The sequence below is a fragment of the Dermacentor andersoni genome, chromosome 5 (assembly GCF_023375885.2).
Source record: "Dermacentor andersoni chromosome 5, qqDerAnde1_hic_scaffold, whole genome shotgun sequence".
NCBI classification, from domain to species: domain Eukaryota; kingdom Metazoa; phylum Arthropoda; class Arachnida; order Ixodida; family Ixodidae; genus Dermacentor; species Dermacentor andersoni.
This window is the reverse complement of record NC_092818.1, coordinates 1,741,629-1,767,778: the sequence shown is the minus strand read 5'-3', so window position 1 is coordinate 1,767,778 and position 26,150 is coordinate 1,741,629. Positions and strand designations below refer to the sequence as shown.

At 46.3% G+C, this 26,150-nt stretch overlaps 1 protein-coding gene across 4 annotated transcripts in view; it reads right to left on the bottom strand.

Moving 5' to 3' along the window:
- lili (LMBR1-like protein) overlaps positions 1–26,150 on the bottom strand; it is a 242,845-nt gene that overhangs the window by 78,280 nt on the left and 138,415 nt on the right. For 3 of the 4 annotated variants that reach the window (XM_050177344.2, XM_055070088.1, XM_055070090.2), the window contains 2 exons: positions 9,737–9,813; positions 4,520–4,603 (listed from right to left, as the gene is read on the bottom strand). In XM_050177344.2, coding sequence (XP_050033301.1) covers positions 4,520–4,603; positions 9,737–9,813 — 161 coding nt within the window. The remainder of the gene's footprint in view (positions 1–4,519; positions 4,604–9,736; positions 9,814–26,150) is intronic. The other variant, XM_055070089.1, reaches the window with a different exon arrangement.

The window sequence follows — 26,150 nt, the reverse complement described above, 5'->3', positions numbered from 1 at the left end:
ATGTAAATTTGTGAAGGATAAACATACATGGATAGAAAATCCGTTCCCAAGACTTAAGACTGCAAATAGAAACACACGAAAAAATTCAAGAAGTGTTATATACTCATCTTCAAATGTACAGTCATCAGAACAGTTCGTCTGGAGCTTGTCACCAGTCTTACTTACGACAAATTCCTGATAGCATTTAAACTATTTGTGGCGCGACAAGGAATTTCTGAGATTGTATATTCCGACAACACCAAGACATTAAGAAAGGCCTCACAGGAGATCCGGTGACTTTATGAATGAATGAAATCACAGGAACTACAATCGTATTTCGGAAGTCACAGGATTGTTTGGAAGTTTATCACTGAACAAGCTCCCTGGTGGGGAGGATTTTGGGAACGACTCATTAGATCTGTGAAGTCTACATCGAAGAAAACACTGGGAAACAATTTCTTTAACTATGAAGAACTTTCGACCACGCTCTATCAAGTTGAAGTGATGATAAATTCATGACCGATAACATTTGTGTATGCAGAAGCCTCTGAACCAATGCCGCTTACGCCAAGTGGTTTCCTCATAGGCGAAAGATTGACTATGCTTCCTCCAGACTTGTCCAGCACAGCAACAAAAAATACACCGTCGTAATGTGAATTATGTACGTCAGTCATGCGAACACAGAGAACATGTGTCAAACAATATCTAGAACTGGTGGCGACGAGAGTACCTCCAAGAACTTCATTCAGCTCACATTAATAAAACTAGGCACTCAGAATCAGTGAAGCTTGGAAACATAGTACTGATAAAAGAATTAAACTCGCCAAGACAATTGTGGAAGATGGGACAAGTGACAGAATTATTTCCGGGCAGCGACGGCAAAGTTCGCTCACGCAAAGTACCCACTTCTAGTGACAACACATTGCGGAGACCGGTACAGATACTGTACCACCTAGAATCTGCTGGGCAAGCTCCGTTTTGAAAAGAAACAAGCACACACAAATTGTTCGGCTGGGTGCTGTTAAATATTATGCTCTGAAAAAGATGAGAAGAAGACAAAGTTAGAAGCAAGCGTGGAGCCGAGCACACATCTGCATTTTTTTAGTTGTTTTAACAAGCGTCGAATAGAAAAGACGTTCTCTACTTCGGCTCCGCTTCCTGCTTTTCAACACTATTGGAAGACCCTTCTTCAAACCAGAAGTAATGAAACCCATCTCGGTCGTGTTCCGCCAGCGACAATTGAAGAAACGCTTTTTCGATGTTGGCGGCAATTCCAATCTTGAAGCTGCGAAACTTCAGCAGAAAGTCGAGGATGTTGGGGTTAAAATTCGGCCCTGTCCACAAGATGTCGTTGAGTGAAGGTGAGTCCGAAGCATGAGAAGAGGCGTCGAATACCACCCGTACTTTAGTTGTAGTTCTGTTGCATCGCACTACTGCTCGGTGTAGCGTATAGTATGTGATATGTTCACTCGTACTGTCCATTGTGACCTTCTCAGCGAAGTCTTTGTTATATAGCTCCTAATGGCAGTGTCATATTCCTTCTGAAACTCTGGTTCTCTATGTAGCGTTCTCTGCAAGGACTCCAGCCTCTTTAACACGGCATCCCGGTTATTTTTAAGCAGGGAACAATTGCTGCGCCACGACAGTTAAAGTTGATAGCGACCATTGTTTCTAGAAGGACAGAAAGCTGAACTAGTTGGTAAGGATTCATTATGCAATAAAGGTGAGGCGTGCAGACAGGACACAAGAGAAGTGGACAACACGAACGCCGTTCGTGTTGTCCACTTCTCTTGTGTCCTGTCTGCACGGTTCACCTTTTTTGCATAATGAACCATTGTTTCTAATAGTTGATTCCAAGAAGTTCTTCAGGACGTGTTCATCATCTTTCGAAAGTCTCTCTTTGTTAGTCAGTAACAGATGTTCTACTTCCCAGAAAGACCTCAGTTGCGCAGAAACATTGGCGTCCGTTAGACATATGTTGAAGTACCTTTTGGGTTCCGGCTTGTAGTACTTAGGTGGACTACTGGTATCTCCATGAAGTGTCCAATCTATGATAGTTTCGATGGCGGTCAACGAGTTGTCGTCTATGAATTCTTCCGCTGACGAGCTGCCAGTAATAGTCTGCACCTATAAGGACACTTATTCTAGGCTCAGGCAAGACCTGAGTGTTGACGTCAGCCAAACGTAAGTTCTTGCTTTTCAACTTTGCAAGTACATTTGTTTCTGTCAATGCTGACAAGTCATTGCATATTTCGGGAACTTCTATAGCCTCTACTTCAATTGAGTTTGAGTTGCACTGGCTATGCAGCATGACTCATACTCTCTGATAATATTTCCACGGTGCTGAAACGTTTCCAAATCTCGAGATGGTGAGCTGCTCTTCGGCTATCACAGTGGCTTTCAGCTTCCTAGACAATTCTTCTGTGATGAAGCTGCGCTGACTGCCACCAACCAACATTCTTACAAAGCATTTGCTTCCAGTATCCAGAGCCCAAACTTGGGCGTTCTGCAGAAGAACTGTGTACTTTAGCGAGTCAGTTGACGAGCAGGAAACAGTTGTCTGCGTTTCTGTATTCTTCTGCTTCCATTTTCGGTCACACATCGTGGTGATATGTCGTCCCTTGCATTTCGCACAGCTTAGTCTCTTCCAGCTTCGGCATTCCTTAGCTTTGTGAAATTATCTAGCGCAGCGGAAACAACATCCTAATTTGCGAGTTTCTTTTTTCTCGTCTAATGTTAGTTCGGCTGGGCAGACATCCACCGAGTGATCTCTATCTCCACATAATATACAACTCTCTGGAGTCAGTTTCACAGTTAACATAGATGCAGAACCTTGGAAATGCTCATTAGATTGTCGTTTTACGGTTGAGGCTTGTTCTCTCTTGTCAGAAGTCATCATTAGTCTGTTCCCAGCTTCTTATTTCAAGGCTCAAGAAGTGTAGAAGAACAAACATTTCATTTAGCCTGTCACTAGTAACGCCTGTATTTGTCGAAGACAAGATGCGCTGAGTATAACGGAGTACTATTTCTTGCGGAAGATTTTGTATTATAGCAGTTTTCAGAAGCACTCCATGTTCTTTTCATCGACGCCAAGGTTATGCAGGGATCTCACGCGAGTCTGCACTTCTTCATGCAACCTTTAAAGCCCTTGGAAATCTTCACAAGAACGTACTTTACGTAGGTTTAGAAGACGACGCATGTGGTCGTTAACAATCAGTGACTTCTAACCGAATCTTATTTTGAGAAGTTCTATAGCTGTGCTATAGCTCTCGTTAGTTGTCGACAGGCTGCTGATCACACCTTCCGCTTTACCCAACAAGTAGCTCCCAAGATATTTCAATTTGTCTACGTCTGTGATATATCGGTTCTGGTGAACAGTATACTCAAATTGACCCCAAATTCTGGCGATTTAATGGGGTCACCATGAAACTTCGGCACATCGAGCTTAGGTAGCTTAATGTGTACGCGTGCTTGATGAAAGTCATGTGAGATGCGTGCATAGTCGTTGTTTGCAGAGCGGACAAAATGCGTCCAGCGCGGGATTTCGCGAGGACGATAAATTCTTGATACTGTACGACGCTTTGAAGCTCATCCTCAAGGTTATCATCGGTAACATGCTCTTCTACTTTGTTATCAAGGTCCCTAAGCATAGTTTCCTTTACCTTCAATAGGTTAAGATGGTCGGTGAGCTCACCAGATGGTGTTGGTTCCGTCTGCATAAGAGTTGTCATGTTGTTGATGATCCTGGTGACCGCCGCTCGAACGGTAGCATGCTTCCATCGTAGTCTTTCCATGTTATCACGTCAGGAATCGGAGGCCTCGTGATGACGTGGATCACTCTTTGATTCTGTCACAGCGCCGACAGGTTGATCGCGTTGGTCGGTCGTCCTCTTCAGGTAGCTCGCTTCATCGTAAGGGGTCTTCAACTGTAGATCTAAATCCAGGTCACGGCATCATACTGTTGAAATCAGGAAGCCGTATCGAAACGTCTTCTTTATTCGACGATTGTAAAAACAACTCCAAAAAAATGCAGGCGCGCGCTCGGGTTCACGCTCATTTCTAACTTCGGCTTCTTTCTCATCTTTTTCGGAGCGTAATATTTAACACAATGGAAGGTTCAAAGAGTATTTTCTGTAGAACTTGGTGCAACATTCGTAACACTATAAAGCGATCCAAAGTTTGTTAACTTTATAGAAAATTCAGGAGAGTCAGCAGGTATGCATATGTTCTCTGAACTGGCATAATGAATCCTTACTACTGTCCAGCTCTCTAGGAAGTGCACAATGCCACTACAGAGCATGCTGTAAAACCAAATAGGCTGGTGCCCATGTTCATGGCAAAGCAAAAAAAAAAGAAGATTCTGTGTTTAAGTCTATAATCTCTCCCTGATTATGCAGGCCACTGTACCCATGTTTAGGAGTGCACACACTATGCCTTGCAGCATGCGATCACGGTCCTTCATTTGGGTATGTTCCGAAGGCTAGTCAAAATACAACTTGTATTTTGACTAACCTTACCTCAACCTGAGGAGAGCACTTACCTCAACCTGAGGAGAGACTGGCAGAGCTTTGATGCCAATCAGGAGCTGCAGCGTGTTGTGGATTACCATCAGCAGAGAGATGATCTGGGGAAAGCCAGGCCGAAGGCGTCAAAGCCAAATAGACATTTTGCCCAAGTTAAGCCTTCTCTGTGCTCTAGATTAAGACTGCATTTCTAATTCAGTAAAGTACATTAGCAGAATGTCTATAAAAAAAACTCACTTATGAAATGCATCAAGAGTGGTCTCGCTTGCCATATACGTTATGCCACCACCCCAAAGACGGCCAGTAAACAACATATTCATCACCTATTTGGCATCAATATGTCTTCACCTTTCCAAGAAAATATTACCATAACTATCATGCCCTGCTCTTACATTTCTGATTATTTCACCCTCACTGCAATATGAAGTGAACTTTTTGGACGCGGACATATTATTGGACGCGGCAAATCGACGGACGGAACGTAGAGGGAAGGTAGCAGTAGTGCCCTACCTGCATAAAACAGCACATAGTCTTAAGAAAACGGCTAGCCGGATGGACACAGAAGTGTCTTTTCAGCAACAGAAAAGCTGGCAAAAATATGTCGATTAACGGACCCGTACCTAATGCCAGCTGTCGGATGCTCTATGAATCATCGTAAAGCACCAGTGGGTTGCGTAGAAGCTGTTGTTTATGAGCTCTCCGGTCCTGTGGGAAAAAATACATCAGATAGACAGGAAGGTGTCTTAATGACCGATTACGGGAACATAGCCTAAACGTGAAAAATAAGCAATACGGTCATCTGTCAACTCACTGTCAGGAATGCGGCTGTGCACCGGTGTATGGATCATGCCGGGTTCTCGCGACGCACAAAGATACAGATGGGCGAGAGATTACTGAGGTTCAGGCTATCTGTCGGAATAGTGATACGTGTATTAGTGCCCCTTCGGTCGACTTGTTAGATAAGGAGATGGCTTTTTTGGATGGTTAAGATTTGGATGAGGTGGCTCCACTGTGCATGGGTTAAATAGGTGTGTTTCATGAAAATCAAGTTGTTGAAGTTAGCACATTGCGGTGTCGTCTCCCTTCTGTCCTTGTTTGCTGGCGCTAAATATGCTTTCCAATGTATATATACGCTCATCACGGACTAATAATAAGGAGTGTTGTTCGATGTACGGCCTGGGCGGTTCACTTCGCAGCTCTCCGGCGCCCGTGGCATAGTTGGGCAGGGCACAACGGTGGATACAACAGTTGGCGACAAGGATTGAAGTGCCCGAAAGCGGAAGAAATGAGCCTACATCAGCCGCCCGAGTTCCTGCCGGCGCCAAGGAAGCCCGCCATTCCTTGCACGCAGTGGCACCACCTTTTCAAGAATTATCTCCTGGCATCGGGGAGCAACGCCAACCCACCTGCGCATCACAAAGCTTTGCTACTGCACTGTTTAGGTACTGAAGGCAAACGCTTGTACTACGCATTGCCAGAGAAGAAACCGTCGACGCCGCATGCAGAGGAAAAGGATAAAGGCGGCACGTGCGACGAGTACAATGCAGCAGTTGGACACTTACTTCACTTCTAAAATGAACGTCATCGTGGAGCGGCATAGGTTTGGACAGTGCATCCAACTGCCTGGGGAGACCGCAGCAGCATTCGTCATGATGTTACACGAGCTGGCATTGAGTTGCGACTACAGTGAGCAAGTTGACGATTTTATTGGTGACCAACTTATGGCAAAAACGAGAAACCATGTTTTTCGGGAACGCCTACTTCTAGAAGGCACTTCGCTTACTCTTGAATAGCGCTGGCTATTGTGAACAATATTGAAGAAGATACGAAATACTTGCTTGAGCTGCATTCATCCGCTACGAGCATTCAAAAGGTCGAAAAACGTCAGATTCCATGCCGTACAGAATCCCGATTACCGGCACAAGTCTTGTTTTCGTTGTGGGTCTTCGCAGCATCTTGCAGATTACAAGAAATGCAAGGTGCAGAATAAGATATGCAGCGAATGTGGCAAACGAGGACATTTTCAGCACGTAAGAGCGGCATACCAAACGAGCGGGCCTTCGCAGTCAGAGGAGTCGATACCTGCAGTACATCCAGCGACCTCAACGTCTTGCTTCTCGTGCAGCCTAGCAAAGCAGGAATACACATCCAAGTCCTTGTGCAAGATGTACCCGTATGTTTCCTCATAGATACGCGCTCTGCTGTCTCGATTCTGTCCACCGTCAGGTATCCAAGGTTGAAATCCCTTTCCACGCAGCCGACATCAGCATCCCTTTATGATTTTTCTAGGTGCAGGACAAGCACAGAGGGGTGTTTGACAGTGCCAGTCGCCTTCCACAGTCGACATGCTGACATACTTTTCTACGTCGTCAACGATGCCACTGACATCCTTGGCATCGACGCCATCAAAGCACTGCGGCTACACATCAACGGTATGTCATTGCAATGCACCCACATTATGCAAGTGCCATAAAGCCTTGATCCGGAACTTTTATGGCAGTTTTCGCACTTGTTTGATGGAAAATTAGGTCTGGCAAAAAAATTTATTCATAAGGTCAAGATAAGAGAAGGAATCACGCCTGTCACTGCTAAGTTACGGCGCATGCCATTTTCGGTATGAGATCCAGTAGGTGAAGAGCTGCAGTGCCTTGAGCATGATGATGTCATAGAAAAGGTTGATGGGTGTCTGAATGGGTATCGCCAATTGTAGTAGTTGCAAAGAAAAAATGGCAAGATAAGAATTTGTGTCGATCTGTGCGAACCAAACAAAGTGATTGTTGTTGACAAATTTCTGCTGCCGCACACGGAAGAACAATTGCCCAAACTTCACAGAGCAGGGTATTTTTCCAAGATTTATTTAGCAGCCGCCTACCACCAAGTCTTTCTGACTCCTGAAAGCAGAGAATAGACTACCTTCATCACCAATAGTGGATTATAATGATTCAAACAAGTCTGCTTTGGCGTTGCATCAGCCCAGTCTGCCTTTCAGAAAACGATGTTCACTATTTTGCAGAACTGCAAAAACACTTTGTGCCACATAGATGATGTCCTTGTGTATGGAAGCACAGATGAGCAATACTTCGAGAACGTGGCAAGAAGCTGTTCATCTGAAAACGTAACACCGTTTGGCGAGCCACAGCAGGAAAGCCATGACCCACCTCAACAGCCATCTGTTCTGACACCAGATGAAAGGGACATTCCGGAACTGAGGCGTTCGAGAAGGCAAAGAAGACCACCATCGTGGTTTAAAGACTATCATAAACAGTGAGTGCTTATAGTGTTTCCAGTCAATTAAGTAACTCTTTCGAGTGGGGAAAATGTGGTATTCAGTAGTTTTGTTTATATAATCTAGATGGCGCTAGGCACACGCCTGATCATGTTAGATGACGCTTGCACCTGTATATATATGTTCATCAGGGACTAATAAGGAGGAGTGTCGTTCGAGGTACGGCCTGGGCAGTTCACTTCGCGGTTCTCCGGCGTCCGCGGCGTAGTCGGGAAGGGCACGACAGCGGATACAACATAGTGCATAACACCCTGGAAAAAATAGCCGAGGCGCAAAGGACTGCCCTGCTCGCGCGGCTATCGGAAACAAGAATGGGCAGACAAGTGCTGCATGACCTACTCCTGGGGCCAAAGGAAAGTGGACCCAAAAATACTGAAGTGCCTGTACCGGTCGCAATTAGTAGTGGCTACGGGTATGTCCAGTGCCAAGAAATATGAACCCTGAGTTCCACAAAGAGCGGTGGGCAGCGAGGGCCAAGGCGCTCATCGATCTCTATGCCAAAGAAGGGGTGCCATGTTTGTGGATGCGGCAAAGTATCCAGATCACAGAAAGGCATTCGCCGCAGCAGTCGTCGGGGCATCAACCGGTGCAACAAGAACTACGGCGAGAGTGCGGACTCGAGGGGCGCATCGAGCCGAAGAGATGGCCATTGCCCTGGCCATCGCTGACCCCGAGTGCATGACTTTGCTCTGTGATTTTAGGATGGCAGTGAGAAATTGCACTAGAGCAAGGGTGTGTGGTGAAGCCGCATGTGTGTTGCGTGCGGTCAATCACGAGGGTGAAAATCAGTGTCGTGATAAAGTGGTCTCCGGCGCACATGGGCAGTGATGTGTTGGATCACGGTAACGCAAACCACAAGACTGCGAATGCAGCGGCGCGAGGAATAACCAACCGTATGGCTGGTGCTGCCCTCAACCCATTGTGGTGGTGGGAAACCAAGGACAAAATGACCTCCTACAACGAAATTAAGAAGTGGTACAAACTAAAGAGGACTATGCCATCACCTCATCCGGGCTTGACCCGTAAAGAAGCGGTGTTATATCGACAACTTCAGACGGGGTCGTTATTCACCCTGGTGCTGATGAGGCACCTGTGTCCGAGTGTTTATGTGAGTGACCTGTATTGTGTGTGCCGAAAGGAAAGAGCCACTGCAGCTCACATCCTTTGGGACTGTGCCAAGAACCCACACAAAGCTGCAACGATGATAACGATCCCGCCGCAGCTCGAGGCCGCAACAAGGTGCTATGATCAAGAGGTCTAAGCCCAAGCCGTCCAGCAGATCTCGGCGGCCCTCGAAAGGCAATGACCGAGTGAAACCGGAGGAGGCTGCCACCCCAAAAGAGGGGCAGGTGCAGTCGACCAAAGGGAGTAGTGCAACCACGGCCAGATAAGAGGCACCACTTGCCGGGAAGATGTCATGGCCTCCCTTACAGGGGAAGGCTAATCGTTCTGCAGGAATTCCTAATAAAGTTGCTTCGCTCGCTGGCACTCATAGTGAACTGCCATTTTCGCTCGGAAGTGCTGAGAGCAGGCTAAAAATAGGAACTTGCAGCATGGCAGAATGTGTCGGCATGCTCATTGCCCCCAATGCCTCCAAGACCGACAATGCAGCCACAGACATGGGTGCTGACCGGTCAAGTTTGAATTATCCAGCAAAAGCACTTCAGGATCAAAATACGTTAAATCGCACTTAAGTGGTGGCTCGTAGAAATGTACGGGCAATGGCCAATGTCTTTAGCTGGAATTACATTTCTCAAAAAATTGAATTAACCAGAGTTGAATTACTGACAGCCTACTGCAATATCTAAACCATTTTTTTTTTTACAAATGACAGTTTTAATATAAATAGCATAAATTGGCTTGCTCTTGATTGCTTCAATTTAATGCCCCCATGTTGAATGGAAGCATAAAGCAGAAAGCCTTCACTCTCACACTAGGCCAGGCTCACCGTGAGGCTCAGCAGAGCCAGCATGGCCAAAGGGTAGCCCAGGTTCCTCCTCCAAGGGGATGCCAGCTGCTGCAGAGCTGCACATGCCAAAAATCAAGACAAGGCCAAGCAAGCGTTACCTTATGTCCACAACCCCTCGTGATGAAGGACAGGGCTTGCTAGAGCTTCTCCCATTGTGTAGATCACTGCCACGACAAGGTCTACATACCAGTCACAACACAGCAACCCATTCATGCAAAAAACAAGTCACAACTGGAATCATTTGTCTGCCTAATTAGTAAGCACCACTAACATAGGACACTTTCGTGAAGCAGCACCAACCAGCATTACATAATGTGCCCCATCACCCAGTCAAACTTGTTTTACATTTACCTTTATGCGTTACATGTCTATTTGTTTGATTTCATAATGCTTGCTAAACATTTGTTCTTATTCATTTCTGTATGACTGTATTTGTATGTGCAAATTGAGAACAAAGTGAAAGCAGGAGCCTGCTTTCACCTTGTTCTCGTTTTGCTCGTCGTCTTGAATTTCCATCTCCCGCCTTCCACATGTTTTCCCTGTATTTGCATGTGCCTTTCTTACTCAATCAATGACCAATTTTTCCAACACCCCTTTGTTTGACATGCCTGATAATTCGGACACATTCACAGTGCCGCCACATACCCTGTGAAGCCAATGTACAAGAAAGTCTGAAATCTTGGATAAAAAACAGTTCACTGTTCAAATTTTCAGACTTTTAGCCATGAACCGACATTAATTGAAGCCACCACCACCGCCATTTTGATTATCTTACAGCCTTGAACTGTCGTATGCTGATCCATTGGCAGCTGTAGCCACTGTGGTCAATGTAGCCACTTGTGTTTGGCCACATGGTGTCTGATGAGGTCGGAGATGACAACATCAGTTACGCATTTTGTAGTTGTATCCGTCATATTCATCATTGCATTCAGCGTCTTCGTCATCAGGGTCTTCACGTCATCGTTCGTTGATAATGGGGGATGTGGAGAAGTTAGAGTACTGGCAGCCTCACCCCCAGAAGTCGCTGCAACTAGTTTCCCCATTGCGAGGTAGGGGACTTGTCCCTAGTGACCTGCCCCTAGTGACGTCGGCAGAACTGTGATGAGTCGGTGAATTGTAGCGCACAGGAGATGGAGCAGGAGAACGTGATCGGGGCATTGTCATATTTTGCGGCTGACTGTTCACAGGAGTGTCATTGTAGGCGCGTCGACCGTCATATGGAGAATAGTCATAGTTGGCAGGAAAGCTTGGGTATTAAGCGGCGCGATAGTTCTACCACTTGTGGCAAATTCGATAGACGTGTCCAGCTTAACCACAATGGTGGCACACTAGTCAACGATCGACAGTGCGCCACAAATCCGTTTTCCGACGCTGATAGTTTGGCAGCAACTCTCCCTGGAGCCCAGGAGTCGCATGTCGAGGATACGGCATTGTTTGTGCTGGTGTGATCAGCGGGGTCGGTAGAGTTGACGGGGGTGACAATATTACCACCAGATGTTTTGAGCCAGCAAACGGTCAGCATTGCATGCCCAGCAATGCGGCCAAGAAGACGATCAAGTCGATGGCCCCGCACCAGCTGGAGAACCTACCTTCGTGTCTGGCATTCGTGTCTGGCATTTTTCATGTCTGGCTGCTGGTACTGTTCCTTACTCTTGCCTTAGCGCATGACGAACTGGTGGAGGTGCGGGGTAATCTAATCCATGCACCAAACCCCTCCGAGCAGCAGGAGCTCCAGCCGTGGTTACGCCTGTACACTGCGCCAGCAGAAGGATCCGTGGACAAGCCCCTGAGTTTAGACTCCTCTCAGAGAAAATGGCAGCTCCGACCACCCCAACCGGTATCGAAGGCACAACGCCGATTCATTGTACACTACTCAATCTGCGAACGCCGAATTCCTTCCACGGAGTCATACGTGAGGATGTTGAAGATTGGCTGGTACACTACCAACGTGTTGCCGCATTCAACAAGTGGGATGACGCAGACATACTGAAAAACGTATATTTCAGCCTTAACGATGGCTCACGTGTTTGGTATGAGAACCGTGCAGATGCCCTAACTTCATGGGCAGAATTCAAACGTCGAATTCTTGAGACGTATGCGATCCCTGATTGCCGAGCATGATCTCCAGTCCTGTATACACATGCCGAACGAAGGTGTCACAATATATGTCGAGGACATGACGCGTCTCTTTCGACGAGCCAACCCCAGCATGCCGGACGAAAATAAGGTGTGGTACCTGATGCGCGGGGTGAAAGAGCAGCTGTTCGGCGGTCTCGTGCGCAGTCCTCCGAAAACTGTGTCAGAATTTCTTTCCGAGGCCGTCACCATGAAACAGACTTCTGGGCAGCGGGCACCATCATACAAACGCCAAGTGAACTCTGCCTCACCTACGGACTTCTCCGGAGCTCTCGGGGGCCACGTCAATTTTTTTCGAGAGCTCATTCGTACCGTAATCCGCGAAGAACTCCAGAAACCGTCGGTACCCTCACAGCCAACGCTCAGCTCCTTGTCCAGCGTTCTCCGTGACGAAGTCCAGCATGCGCTAAAAGAACAACCTTTCAACACAGAAGCTCGACCGCTAAGAACTGACATTCCTCGTATGTCATATTCGCAAGCTTTGAGGCAACCTGCTCCACCTCCCTCCCTGCTTCGCACCACGTGCCCGGCCATGCTACAGCCCGTCCAAGCGGCCCCGTATTACCAGGACCCCCAATAGGCCCCAAGGAAATCAGACGTGTGGCGGGCACCTGATCGTCGTCCCCTTTGCTTTCGCTGTGGCGAAGCTGGGCATGTCTACCGACAGTGCTCCTATCGAGAGCTCGGACTATGCGGATTCTCAGCAAACTCGCCGCGACCTAGGTTCGGCCAGCTTCCTCCTAAAATTGAAGAATATGTTGCCCAGCAGCGCGAATCCCCATCAGCTCGACACCAGTCACGCTCCCCTTCGCCGTGGCGGTTTTCTCCGACTCGCCATACGTATTCGAGCGTGGTGCGGTGTCAGTCGCCCAGCCCGCGCCGGGAAAACTAACCACAGCGGCCTTCGGTGGCAAGGCCGCTCCTCTGGACGTGCTCAAGGACCCCTACTGAAGCGTACGCGGACCGACGATACATCAACGACGACAGTACTTGCTGATTACGGAAGAAGAATTTTCTTGGACATTCCTGTACTGTTCAACAGTCGTGAATTGACAGCTTTAGTGGACACTGGAGCGGATTATTCTATAATTCTTCTCGTCTCCACTCAACAAATCGCAAGTGACAACGATAGTAGCCATATTTACACTGGTATGTTAGAAGTGTAAGCTATTCATATGCCAACGCTTGTAACAGAGCTAACATAGTCACCCACCTTTAGCAGAAACGTGCCGTATTAGGATAATAGTGAAGACAAATGCCGCAGTTTTCGCAGCATGCCCGCCATGTGTTCCTATGTCACTTGCAGCTAAGCGCACCCATCTCTGTTTCTGTCCTCTCAAAGTGGACATCGCTACGTTACTGCCACAAACTTGACGATATTAACAATACTATTCCTTACTGATACAGAAAAGCTGTTTCGACACACATAATGTACTCATGAGAAGAAAAAAAATCGCATTCGGCTTGCTCTGCCAGCCGCCACTTTTGTTTTGGTGTCCCACACCATTCCCACATTGTTACAGCGGCAGCTGCCTATATGGCAGCTGCCTGTTTGTTGACCTGTTGTCATTCCGCAGCAAACGCAGGATGAACAGCAAAATTTTCTTTTTGCGGAAAATTTAACCCGTGTAATGATCGCATCCCTGAATTTGCATCAATTTTTTTGACAAAATAGTACAATCATTATTGCGAGTAAATACGGTAACACAGGCTTCCAAGAGTGAGAGTGACTTGGCGTCGCAGGGATGCCCTCTCCCCTCATGCAACACCTAGCCTACTACCGCAGCCCCCAGCAGGTGTTCCCTTTCAGTCGCTCTGCTCCGTCGAGCCGTGCTCGTGACGTGGCATAGCAGCCAATAGTAATTTACCTGCCGTTTCGCTGCTACAGACAACAGACGCCGGCTTTTTCGCACAATAGGCCACTTGATGCTTTTGCATCAAAATATGGCACCAAACAGCAGAAAGCCCAGTAGCACACGTCGAAACAGCTAGGCGTAGCATTGCAGAGCACACTACAGCACAATATGACCACACAACCATGTACCAAAGACCATATGGCGAAACACAAGGTCTGTTTGATTCACCTTCACCACCTGAACTAGTTATCGAGGAGCTGCACACTCTCATTCATTTCAGCAGTGCAGCAATGGCACCCTCTGAACCACACCGTTAATTTCAAAAGATGCAAAAAAGGTGCAGGGCTGGTTCACAATTTTCTGCACCCTTCCTACTGATAGTGCTGACTTGGTGCAGACATGCATGTGTGAAGCAACAGCGCCGCAGAAGAGGCCAAGCATTGAAACCCCACTCACATGTGTATGTGGTGTCTGTGCAATGTGGGATGTGTTGCTTACATGTAGCAAACTGCACATGATTGAGACATTTTCAGGGTGTATACCGAGTTGAGATTTCCAAATTCCCCGAGTTTTCCAGGTTTTCCCTGAGCACCTTTGCGAAATTCCCTGAGCGAGCCAGAATTTTATTTTATGTCAAGACAGGCTGACAACATGTTGCCCGATGCTGTCACTCTCTAGTAAGCATGTTGAAACAAATAAAATGATGAGTTAATCCAGTTTGAATAGTAAGGAGTAATATCTATTTTATTCAAAAATAAAACAAAGCAGGTGATAGTAAAATGCACAGCGGAAAAAATGGTAAAACCCATTCCGAATCGATTCGAATATTTTCAAATATGAATGAAAAGGAGATGCATACAGAAGTAAATATTTACGAATGTGAGCTATTTCTATCAACTGATAGCAAGCTCATTGGTATGAGGCCTGAACTTTGTCACAACCTCAACTGTCCTGACATACTCTTAGCCCTTATTCATTACTTCTCTCCACCTTGCGGGTTTCCGCAGAACTACTACATTAAACTCTCAGCCCGTCTAAAATATCTCAGTGTTGGGTTTCACTGCTTGAAAGAGTTTATTTTGGTTTGGACGAGAGACACCTGCATCTCGGTGTCAGCCAACACTGTTTTCTTGAGCTCAAGCTCCTTCAATGAGGCGGCAGCACGCTTCCTTTCTTGTTAATTCCACGGTGCATTGGTCCTTTCTGTTCTCATCCTCCTTCCACCACGCGTTCACCCCAGGGATCGTTTGAAGCATCCTCTTGGTCAGTTGTACAGTCAACATCCGATTTTTCGGACTCCCTAGGGGCTGCGAAAACATTAAAAAAATTGGGCAGTCCGAAAAAAAATGAATGCATGTCTTTAACTGCCCTTAACTCTTTTGTTACCATGCATATTAAAATCGATCAACGGTGATCGATACTTTCGATCGCCGATTTCAACATGTTCGAGCCATTTCATATCCACTTAAGGCCATCCAGTAGTTAGTACAGGCACTGAACTTTCAGAATCAGTTAAACTTTTCGCGCTCCGGTGATGTGATTTTTGACGGACTTTTTCACGAACGAACGCGCGTATGTTGTAGCAAAAAGAGGCGTGGCTGTCACCTTCTGCCATGCTTGAGAAAAAAATCATGTTGCTCACGATTACACTGCACTAGCATCAAAATTTTGTAATCAAATGACTCCCAGTAAGTCATGAATTAAATTATATCACCAGCTTTGCTGTCCGGTAGTGCTGAGCAGTGATAATTAACCAAAAATGACGTCAGCTGTTAACTAGTGAGCTTTGGTTTGGAGTCCAAGCCGTTTTATTCCACCAAAGTGTATTTCTGAAGGTCCGCCGCATGTCTAGAATGTGCACCTGGCATTTTGAACCCCTTTCCAAGAGTATCGGTTTCACTTCTCTTGTAAAATCGAGGCAAGGGGCGTTGCCGGTGTCACTGCGCAGTTATTGAAAGTGGCTCCCATGGCGTCATACCGCGCGGCTGTGTCGTGAGAAAAGCGTTGTGCTTAAAACTGTGCTCCACCTGCACTTCAATTTAGTAGGGAGGACTCTGAAGATGACAGCAAAGCAGATTCAAGCTCTGACAGCAACATGTTTTGAATCAGCATGGGACATCCGCTGTTCACCGGCGAGTTTCCGTTATGGCCTTGAGCGGTCTCCTTCCTTGCGAGCACTTATCTGCCGATCTTTTTGCACAACCTGAGAGCTTTCCTGATTTCTTTAAGGCTTATACTTCACTTGGTTATGATGTGCTGCGATCGGCAGCAAAGAAACTTCTGTTCACGCCAAGAAGACCACCTGCAGCACAAGACAGTTTGCAACGGCACGGGATTTCTTTCTACTTTTCTTCTTTGCAGAAGTGATAAAGACAACCTGCAAAAATGCAAACAGATATGCTTGGATTCATAATCTTGTGGTTGCCCAGCTACGCTGAGAGCGATTGGTCCTGGAAGAGGTGAATGACTCCAGACGAACTGCTGAAGTATGTTCCCTGGACTTCTCACCGGACCATCCTCAGAAGATACCGAAAAGACGGAACTGCAAATTGTGCTACAAGGACCGCAAAGGTGAACACGTACCAGACATTTTGTGGGAAAAGTGCGGAGTGCACCTATGCTTCACAAAATGCAGGAACTGCTTCACTGCATGGCATGAGCAATGAACTGGTCTTAGTTTCTTTTTTTGTATCTAAAGAACGGCGGTGTACTGAGCATCTATTTTTTCAAACACTATTCCTGGGTTACTTATCTTTCAAACGTATATTCGGAATTTCCTTTGATGTTAATGTTTTAGCAGATACCGTTTTTTTATTGTTTTTATCAATTGGCAGCAAAAATGGCAGTCTAGAATTATTATGCTTTACCTAAAAAAATTTTTGTTTGGCAACGTGTGTTCTTGAAAATAGAATTTCATTATGCACAACATGCTATGTTGCAATGTGTGCTGGAATATTATTTGTAGTGGTAAATATTTTTTTTTTTTTTTTCCCGAGACCTATAAGATACTACCATTTTCTTGCTGTAACGAAAAAGTTAAGGGCTCGAATTTCCACAGGCATGTCCGAAAATGTTCTGAAGGCCTGCCAGTACACTTATTAGGCATATCGGTGCTCATACTGTGACAGGAGACAGGGGTGCACGCGTGTATAATTAAGGAATACATACTGTGTCCCGTGACAATTGCCCCTTCCCATGCTTGTTATGCTTCACCATGTAACAGTTCTCTATTGAGGCGAAGCTAACATTCAGAGACTGGCATTACGCAACATGCAGTGTTTTGCGAGTTTCGAAGCCAATTGCAAGGATGTGTGGGCAAGGCAGACCAACTGCGGGCATGTGGCCTCACAAGCCTTTACTCTGCTTTATGCAGGTGCTCGTTCCTGGTTTGACCGGAGCGACGTATCACTGAAACTGTTGTTCTACCAGATCTACAAGCTGCCAAAATGTGCCTGTTCCTTCCACGTGTTTTCTTAACACGTCAGCAACGATGAAGACTTATCACGAAACCCCTTCCTTCCACGTTACACCAGCTTAGGTCCCACACATTCCAACCCTAGCGCCACCTACACATCATGTGACATCAGTGGGCTGCTGTACAAAAGGACGACTGCAGCTGCACAATATCAGTGGGCACGGTGGACCAAATGCGGGGATGTGGCCTCACAAGCCTTTCCTCTGCTTTATGTAGGTTAGTTACTACTCTGCCTCATTTAAGAGCGATTGCCGCTGTATTTTGGTCTTGCCGTGCCCCCAGCGTTGTGCTAGTATTGCTTACGAAATGTACTGTATGTGCTTACTTTTGTTGCGTGGCGACGTTGAGACAAATCCAGGCCCCGATATTGAAAAATTGCTGCAAGAAATACTGGCAGGACAAACCAAGTTGGTTGAAGATATGGTGATGCTTAGAACGCAGCAGAACACTATGGAAAAACTTGTTACTGATTGGCACAATCGTTTTGCTGCTTTAGAAAAACATGTCGCTCGTGTAGATGAACTCAAAAAGCTGTTAAATCTCTAGAAACCAAAATAGTGGAATTGGAAGATAGGAGTAGGCGCTCCAATTTAATCATTTTTGGCCTTCAGGAGGAAGCCACTGAAACAGAAACTGAGCTTAAGCAAAAAATTGTGACTGATATATTTTCTCATATGCTAAACATAAATTGCAGCTCGATTGGACGAATCCACCGTTTAGGGAAGACCAATAAACAAAGACCCACTATTATGTTCTTTCAGGACTTCAATGAAAAACTTGCAATCTTAAAAAATGCCCACAAGCTAAAAGGGGCCAGAATTTCTGTACAAAATGATCATTCAATGAAACCCTCAGAAAATGTAAACTGCTTTGGGATAGCGTGAAGGCTGAGAAAAAAGAAGGCAAGAAAGTTAGTTTGATAGACGCGAAACTGCGGGTCAACAATGAATACTTTAGATGGAACAATGCCACAAACACCAGGATTAAAATTCATGACTACCGCAGTACTTCAAAAAAGGACCGATTTCCTCCCCCTCAAGAATTCCAAATTTTAAATATCAATGCATGCAGTGTTATCAACAAGAGTGATCAGCTTGACGCGATTATTCTGTGCGTAACCCACACATTCTCGTCATCACAGAAACATGGCTGCACGACGAAATAGAAGATACGGATGTCTTTCCCTCTAATTACCGTGCTTTCCGTCGTGATAGACCTACTAGAGGTGGCAGTGTTGCTATTTTGGTAAGACAAAATATCTTGGCAGTTCTCCTACGTCAAGCTGCTAATCTTGAAACAATCTCCTCAAAAGTTTTATGCCACAACGCCTCTGTTTTGCTTTTCGCTGTTTATCGCGCTCCTGATTCTGCTCCGCAGTTTTTCAATGATCAGCGTGATGACATGGCGTCTTTTGTACACAACAAAATTTTTCTAAATGGAGATTTCAATCTTCCGGGAGTTGACTGGATTCGCGGAACTCCTAGCACTGATGTTAATATAAATAATGAGCACTTGCACAACATCATCTTGATGCACAACTTGCAGCAAGTGGTCACTGAGCCAACACGAATTAGCACTGCTTCCGCCTCAATACTTAACCTTGTGTTTATTAGCCGGTCTTTAGATAATTATTCAGTCTCTGTTGAACATGGCATTTCTGATCATGAACTTGTGGTTTTTTGCTTGCTACCTTGATCCTCTCAGATCTACTCATTGTAAAACAATTACTGTAAAAGATTTTCCACGCACCAGCGATGAGAGCATACTGGATTATCTTGACTTTTGTCTTAGCGGTTTTGTGGGACATGACACTGTTCAATTTTGGGATGAATTTAAGAATATTTATAAGCACTGTATCGAAAACTTTATTCCAACTAAAACAAAGAAAACATCTAGAGGTACTCCCTGGATGACGCGTGACATAGTGCACATAAAAAGAAAGGTCAAGCGATTAAGATCACAGGGTATTTTTCGTGACATAGTAGGACCTTACCAAGCAAAATTAAATGAGGCTGTCAGTGCTGCTAAACTTCGGTATTTCCAGTTAACACTCCCTAACTTCATCAGAACTGCTCCTTCCAAGTTTTGGGGCTATCTCCGTAAAAAAAGTTAATCAGTTGACCATATTATGGATGAGGACGATCCTGTCGTAGCTAAGCAAGATATCGCTGATCACTTCAATGCTTATTTTAACAGTGTCTTTTCAAACTTGCCTGTTTCCCCTCGTGTGAATGGCGTAGCACACAATGATGATTTTAGTTTTATTTCTTTGTCTGGGGTCTTTTCTATGCTTCTGAATATAAAAACAAAAAAGTCTCCAGAGCTTGATAACCTACCAGACGCGTTCCTTCACAGGTACGCCAAAATGCTATCTCGCTTTCTCGTTATTATCTTTTGTGCATCACTTTCATCGGCAGTGCTTCCTAATGACTGGCTTTGTGCTCGTATTGTTCCGATACTAAAGATAGGCAATCCATCACTAGTGGCAAACTACCGCCCCATATCACTAACCTCATCTTCTTGCAAACTTTTAGAACACATTATTGCTTCTGAAATCAATAATTTTCTCAATGATAGAGCCATTCTATCTCCTATGCAGCATGGTTTTCGAAAGGGCCTCTCCACTGTAACCCAATCAACCACTGTAATTCAGTCTCGCTAGCAGTGTCGACAAATCAGCGCAAACAGACATAATATTTTTGGACTTCAGGAAAGCATTTGATCTTGTATCGCATGCAAAGCTAATAGAAAAACTTGAACATCTCAACATTTGTTCACATCTCGTAAACCGGATTCGCGTGTATCTTTCCAACCGTACACAATTTGTAATAGTTAATAATTGCTCTTCCAGTATCTTTCCTGTAACTTGTGGTATTCCTCAGGGTAGTGTTCTTGGACCATTATTATTTACCATATATACTAATGACATTGTAGGCATTGTTACTCAGCCCGTACAAATAAAAGTATTTGCTGATGACTGTCTCCTCTTCAACGAAATCACCTGCCAACAAGATCAAGTTACTCTAAACTCTAACCTTCAAGACATACTAGCTTGGTGTGCACGCTGGGATATGCAGCTTAACATTGTTAAAACAGCAATTAAGAAGATCACTAGAAAAATTAATAAATTGTCGTTTACCTATAGTTAGCATGCAAACCTCATACAGAGGTGAATGAATGTAAGTACCTCCGTGTTACAATAGCCAGTAACCTTAATTGGAACTCGCACCTCTCTCATCTTTGAGACTCAGCTTTTAAAAAGCTTTGCTACCTCAGGCATAAATTAAAGCACACTCGTTCTGAAACCCGTCTTATCGCCTACACCTCTCTTGTCCATCCTAAACTTGAACATGCAGCTATTGTATGGGATCCCTATACTAAAACTAACATTGATACGCTAGAAATGATACAACGTAAAGCAGTAAGATTCATCTTCTCTAAATATCACTCAAGCGATTCCCCAAGTGAGTTAATGGCTGAACACAATATTCAGTCTTTGCAACTAAGGAAAATTCACAGGCTTAAATTTCTCTTCTTACTGAGTAACAATAAACTATCTCTTTCTCCCGAACCTTATATAACACCCCTACTGCCTGCCGAACAAGACATGTCCACGCTGCCTCATTAACGCCTTATAATGGTAGAACCAACATCTTTATGTATTCCTTTTTCCCTCGCACAGTAACGGAATGGAACAGCCTACCTTATAGCAAACTTGTCAGCACTGACACAATAGCGTCCATTACTATCTAAAATTAGTGCTTGTTAGGAAATATTTTTTCAATTTGTATCGTTATGCAATATTTATTTATTTATGCGTAGTAATAATTTTGAATTATATACTCCTCTTTTTTTCTATTACATTTCCAGTGCTTCGAAATTGTGTTAATGAAACAGTATTTCAATTTGTATTTGCCACTGTCTATGCATTGTTTAGATGCTTTACTCATCATACATTCCTACATTCTATTACATTTTTCCGGAGCTTTTTTCGTCAATCTATTGTATTTTTTTTTTTTTATATGTACCTTTCCCCTCCTGCCTGGGCCTTCTAAGGTCTGCAGTATTCCTAAATAAATAAATAAAATTACAAAGGTGGAGTCAGTGCCATCGCTGACAGCAGCAAATTCTTGCAATGAAAAACACAGCACCGCATGGGAAGGAGCTAATGAACGTAGAAGCAGCTAGGCCTAAAGTTGCGTGGTGGTACCAACGGCTGCCAGCGGATCTGCGTGTGAGAGCACCAGTTCGAGGCGGCGGGATAATCGAAATGGCAGCGGTGGGTGGTGGCTTTGATTAATACCATTTCAGACCTGCAGTAGGGGCAATATACATCGACTCTATGAAATATGTGGTGGTGCCGCAAAGCCGTGCGAATTATCGAGCATGTCCAAAAAATCGGTTGTTAACTACTCTGGCAATACCTTGTGCCAATGACATGGCGTCAATGCCAATTCGTTGCAATTCGTCTGTTACTGGAGCCAGCATTCACACGACTTTCGTTCCCTTTCACTAAAATTACAGCCTATTTTTCCTGATAGAAGCACGAATTCCCTGAGTGTCGCCTGAGTATTTCCAGACTATTCAAGTTCCCTGAGGATTCCTGGTTTTCCCGGTTGGTAGACACCCTGATTTTGTTAGTAGGGGTGCTGTGAAGCACGTTGATCTAGGTATATCGACAGCAAAAATGACGTGCTGCGAACAAATGGAAGCGCGTATGAAGTTCATTCGTGATATATTCAGGAAATGGAAGGGCAAATTTCAATTGACACAATAGCTTGATTTTATAAGTTGGTGTCTCTACTGCACTGGTAGATCTGTAAAATCGACAAGCCTAACAAATCAGGCTATTGGACTCACTTAGCGACTGTATATTGCTACAGAACAGGATTTGCGATGACAAAGAGGCGAGCAGGGTGAAGACGACGACGATTAGAGGCAACCGCGGGCTGTTGCCTCTTGGCCAAGTGCAGCGTATTGCCTTCTAAATATACTTGTATATAGCTTTTCATCGGCGTCTTCCTACGTAACATATCTGGTGGACGTGGACGTTCCCTGTACCTACTCACGGAGCTTTGCAGTGGACAGTACGTCGAGCCTTCCTTCATGGCTCCCCGCAACGACAACTCGACACCTGCTGCCACTTCGACGACCTACATCACTCTCCCCGCTCCCCGTGATCCTGGCATATTCTCGGGCAAAGATGGGGAAGACGTCGAGGACTGGATCAGCCTGTACGAACACGTCAGCCGCAATAACCAGTGGGACCCTACTATCACGCTCGCCAACGTAGTCTTTTACCTCGGTGGCACACCTCGAGTTTCGTTTCAGAAGCACGAAGATGAGCTCACCAGTTGGGATTCGCTTAAACAAAAGCTCGAAGACTTGTTCGGCAACCCCTACGGTCACCAACTTGCTGCGCAGAAGGCGCTTTCTGGCCATGTGCTGATGTCAACAGAGCCCTACGTCACGTGCATTCAGGACGTCTTGGCTCTGTGCCGCAAAGTTGATGCACACATGACTGAGTTAGACAAGGTATCCCATATCCTCAAAGGCATTGCCGATGACGCCTTCAACTTGCTCGTATTCAACAACGTGGTGACGGTGGATGTAGTTATAAAAGAGTGCCGCCGCCTGGAACTCGCTAAAAGCCGACGTATCGACCAGCTGTTTGCCTGTCTGCCCAACACCCTAGCGACATCTTCCTGTGCCGACGCTCCTCGTCCCAACAACACTGGCGATGTTAACAGAATCATCCGGCGTGAGATCGAGGCCGCCTATCTGGCTGCCTTCGACTCCAGCCCCTCCAACGCACCTGCAGTCATGGTTTCCCTGATCCAGGCAGTTGTCCGCCGGGAGTTCGCCAACATGGGTCTTCACACCATCTGCTCAGCCCATCGCTCTGATACCCACCTGGCTTCTTCGATTCTGCCCCGTCCCGCATCTTCTTACCCACCAAGTTTCCGCAACCCATCTGAATGGCACACAGCCGACGACAAGCCCATTTGTTTTCACTGCCATCGAATCAGGCACATTTCTCGGCACTGTCGCAGTCGCTGGAGTTCCCCGAACCAGTCTACATATACTGCCTACTCTCGCCCCCCAGGTGGCCTTTCTCGTCCATATGCTGCCCGCTCAGATAATGCCGCCACCGATTCTCCTGCGTCGAATCGCCCCTATTCTCATTCGCCCTCGCTGCATTGCTCCCTATGCCAACAAATCCTCTACTAACGTTGCCCACCCATCTGAACCTTCCTGACGTGCAAGTCGACGGTATTTCTCTATCTGCTCTCATAGACACTGGGGCGCATTTGTCGGTAATGAGCGCTAACCTTCGTAACCGGCTGAGGAAAATAATCATGCCCGCCACGACGCCTGTTGTCCATGTCTCCCATGGCGGAACAGCCCCCGTAATTGGTATGTGTTCCGCCCGCGTCTCCTTCGCCGATCACTCCACTATCGTGCTATTCACAGTCATCACCCACTGTCCCCACGACATCATCCTCGGCTTAGACTTCCTCTCCGCACATTCTGCTCTCATCGATTGTTGCGCCAGCACTCTCCCGCCTTGACCTGCCTGTTCTGGATCCCGCTGAACCACACCCCAGTCGCCTTAGTTCCGTCGACTTCGTTCACTTGCCACCTTCGGCACTGACTTACGTTGAGTTCGTGTCATCCCCATCAGTCCCCGACGGTCACTACATCGTGGCTCCTATGCAAGACGTCCTCCTTACACACGGGATCACAGTACCTCATACAGTTTTATCTATTACGGCGAATTCCGTCTGCCTGCCAGTGGTCAATTTGGCTTGACAACACAAGTGCTGCCACGCGGGATGTCTCTGGCCCAGCTTTGCTCATTCGAGGATCACTCAGTAGCATCTATTGCAGTAGACAACAATTCAGCCGATCCTCCTCTACCATCGCAGTCGGCAACTTGTACCATCGCCGACTTACAGAAAATGACTGCGCTCGACATGCCGTCGGAGCATGCTCGCGAGCTCTACCGCGTTGTTTTCCTACCACGACATTTTTTACTTTAACGATCGTCCTTTGGCCCAAACTACAGCTGTTAAACATCTCATAATTACCGGCGATGCCCCTCCTATTCATTGCCACCCGTATCAAGTATCACTGGCTGAGTGTCAAGTTATTCACACCGAAGTTCGCAAAATGCTTGCCAAGAACATTATTGAACCGTCATGTCCATGGGCGCCACCTGTTGTACTGGTGAAAAAGAAGGATGGATCATGGCGCTTTTGTGTGGATTATCGGCACCTTAACAGGGTTATCAAAAAGGACGTATATCCCTACCTCGGATTGATGACGCCCTTGACTGCCTCCACGGTGCTCGCTATTTCTTCTCTATTGATCTTCACTCCGGCTACTGGTAGATTGCCGTGGATGATCTCGTCCGCGAGAAGACTGAATTTGTAACACCCAACGGTCGTTATCGATTCAAAGTGATGCCGTTCGGCCTATGTAATGCTCCTGCCACTTTTGAACGCATGATGGAATCCCTTCTTCAGGGTTTCAAATGGTCCACATGCCTGTGCTACTTGGACGACATTATAGTACTCTCCCCAATGTTCGCTATGCACCTCGAGTGCCTCTCAGCAGTCCTGGACATTTTTCGTCGAGCCGGTCTACAACGCAACGCATCAAAGTGCCAATTCGGCCATCGCCAGATTACCGTCCTTGACATCTCATTGACGCGAACGGAGTGCAACCGGACCCTGGCAAGATCCATGCTGTTACGCACTTCCCTGTTCCAAAGTGTGTCAAGGATATGGGCAGCTTCATTGGCCTTTGCTCGTACTTCTGCCGTTTCGTGAAAAATTTCGTGGCCATAGTATGACCACTAATCGAGCTTTTGAAAAAAGACGCCACTTTCCAATGGGGCCATAACGAGGCCTCTGCATTCTCGCTTCTCATCGACCTTCTCACGTTTCCCGTTCTGGCCCATTTTGATCCTTCTGTGCCTACGAAAGTCCATACTGATGCCAGCAGTCACGGAATCGGTACAGTACTGGCACAACACCAGCGCAGCCACGATCGTGTTATCGCTTACGCCAGCAGGCTCCTCTCGCCCGCGGAGCGCAACTATTCCATCACTGAGCGTGAGTGTCTGGCCTTAGTTTGGGCAGTTGCGAAGTTCCGCCCATACTTATATGGCCGACCCTTTTCTGTTGTCACAGACCATCACGCGCTTTGCTGGTCATACTCACTGAAAGATCCTACAGGTAGACTTGGTGATTGGGCCTTACGCCTCCAAGAATATTCGTACTCTGTCACCTACAAATCTGGCCGACTACACAAGGACGTTGACTGCCTGTCTCGCTACCTGGTAGACGGGCCTGACGATGCCGACAGTAGTACCGCCAACGGCATTTTCTCTGTGTCTGCCTTTGCAAACATCGCCGAAGAGCAGTACCGAGACCTATCGCTGCGAGTGCTCATCGAGCGTCAGCGCTCTACACCTACCGACGTATCAGTTCGCCGATATGTCCTCCAGGGTGGCATTCTGTACTGAAGAACTCCCTCCCTGACGGCTCTGATCATCTTCTTGTCATGCCAAAACATCTACGACAGACTGTGCTCTTTGAGATGCATGACGCACCCACTGCAAGACATCTTGGGGTAACCCGCACGTACGACCGCGTCCGCCGCCGCTTCTATTGGCCTGGTCTCGCTCGCTCTATCCGACGCTATGTTGCTGCCTGTGATCCCTGCCAGCGTCGAAAAACACCTCAGGTGCTACCTGACGGTCATCTCAAGCCAATCATCGTCCCTGTGGAACCATTCTTTCGTGTTGGATTAGATCTCCTCGGTCCCTTTCCCACGTCATCCTGTGGGAACAAATGAGTAGCTGTCGCAACTGATTACGCCATCCGATACACTATCACGCGGGCTCTCTCTACCAGTT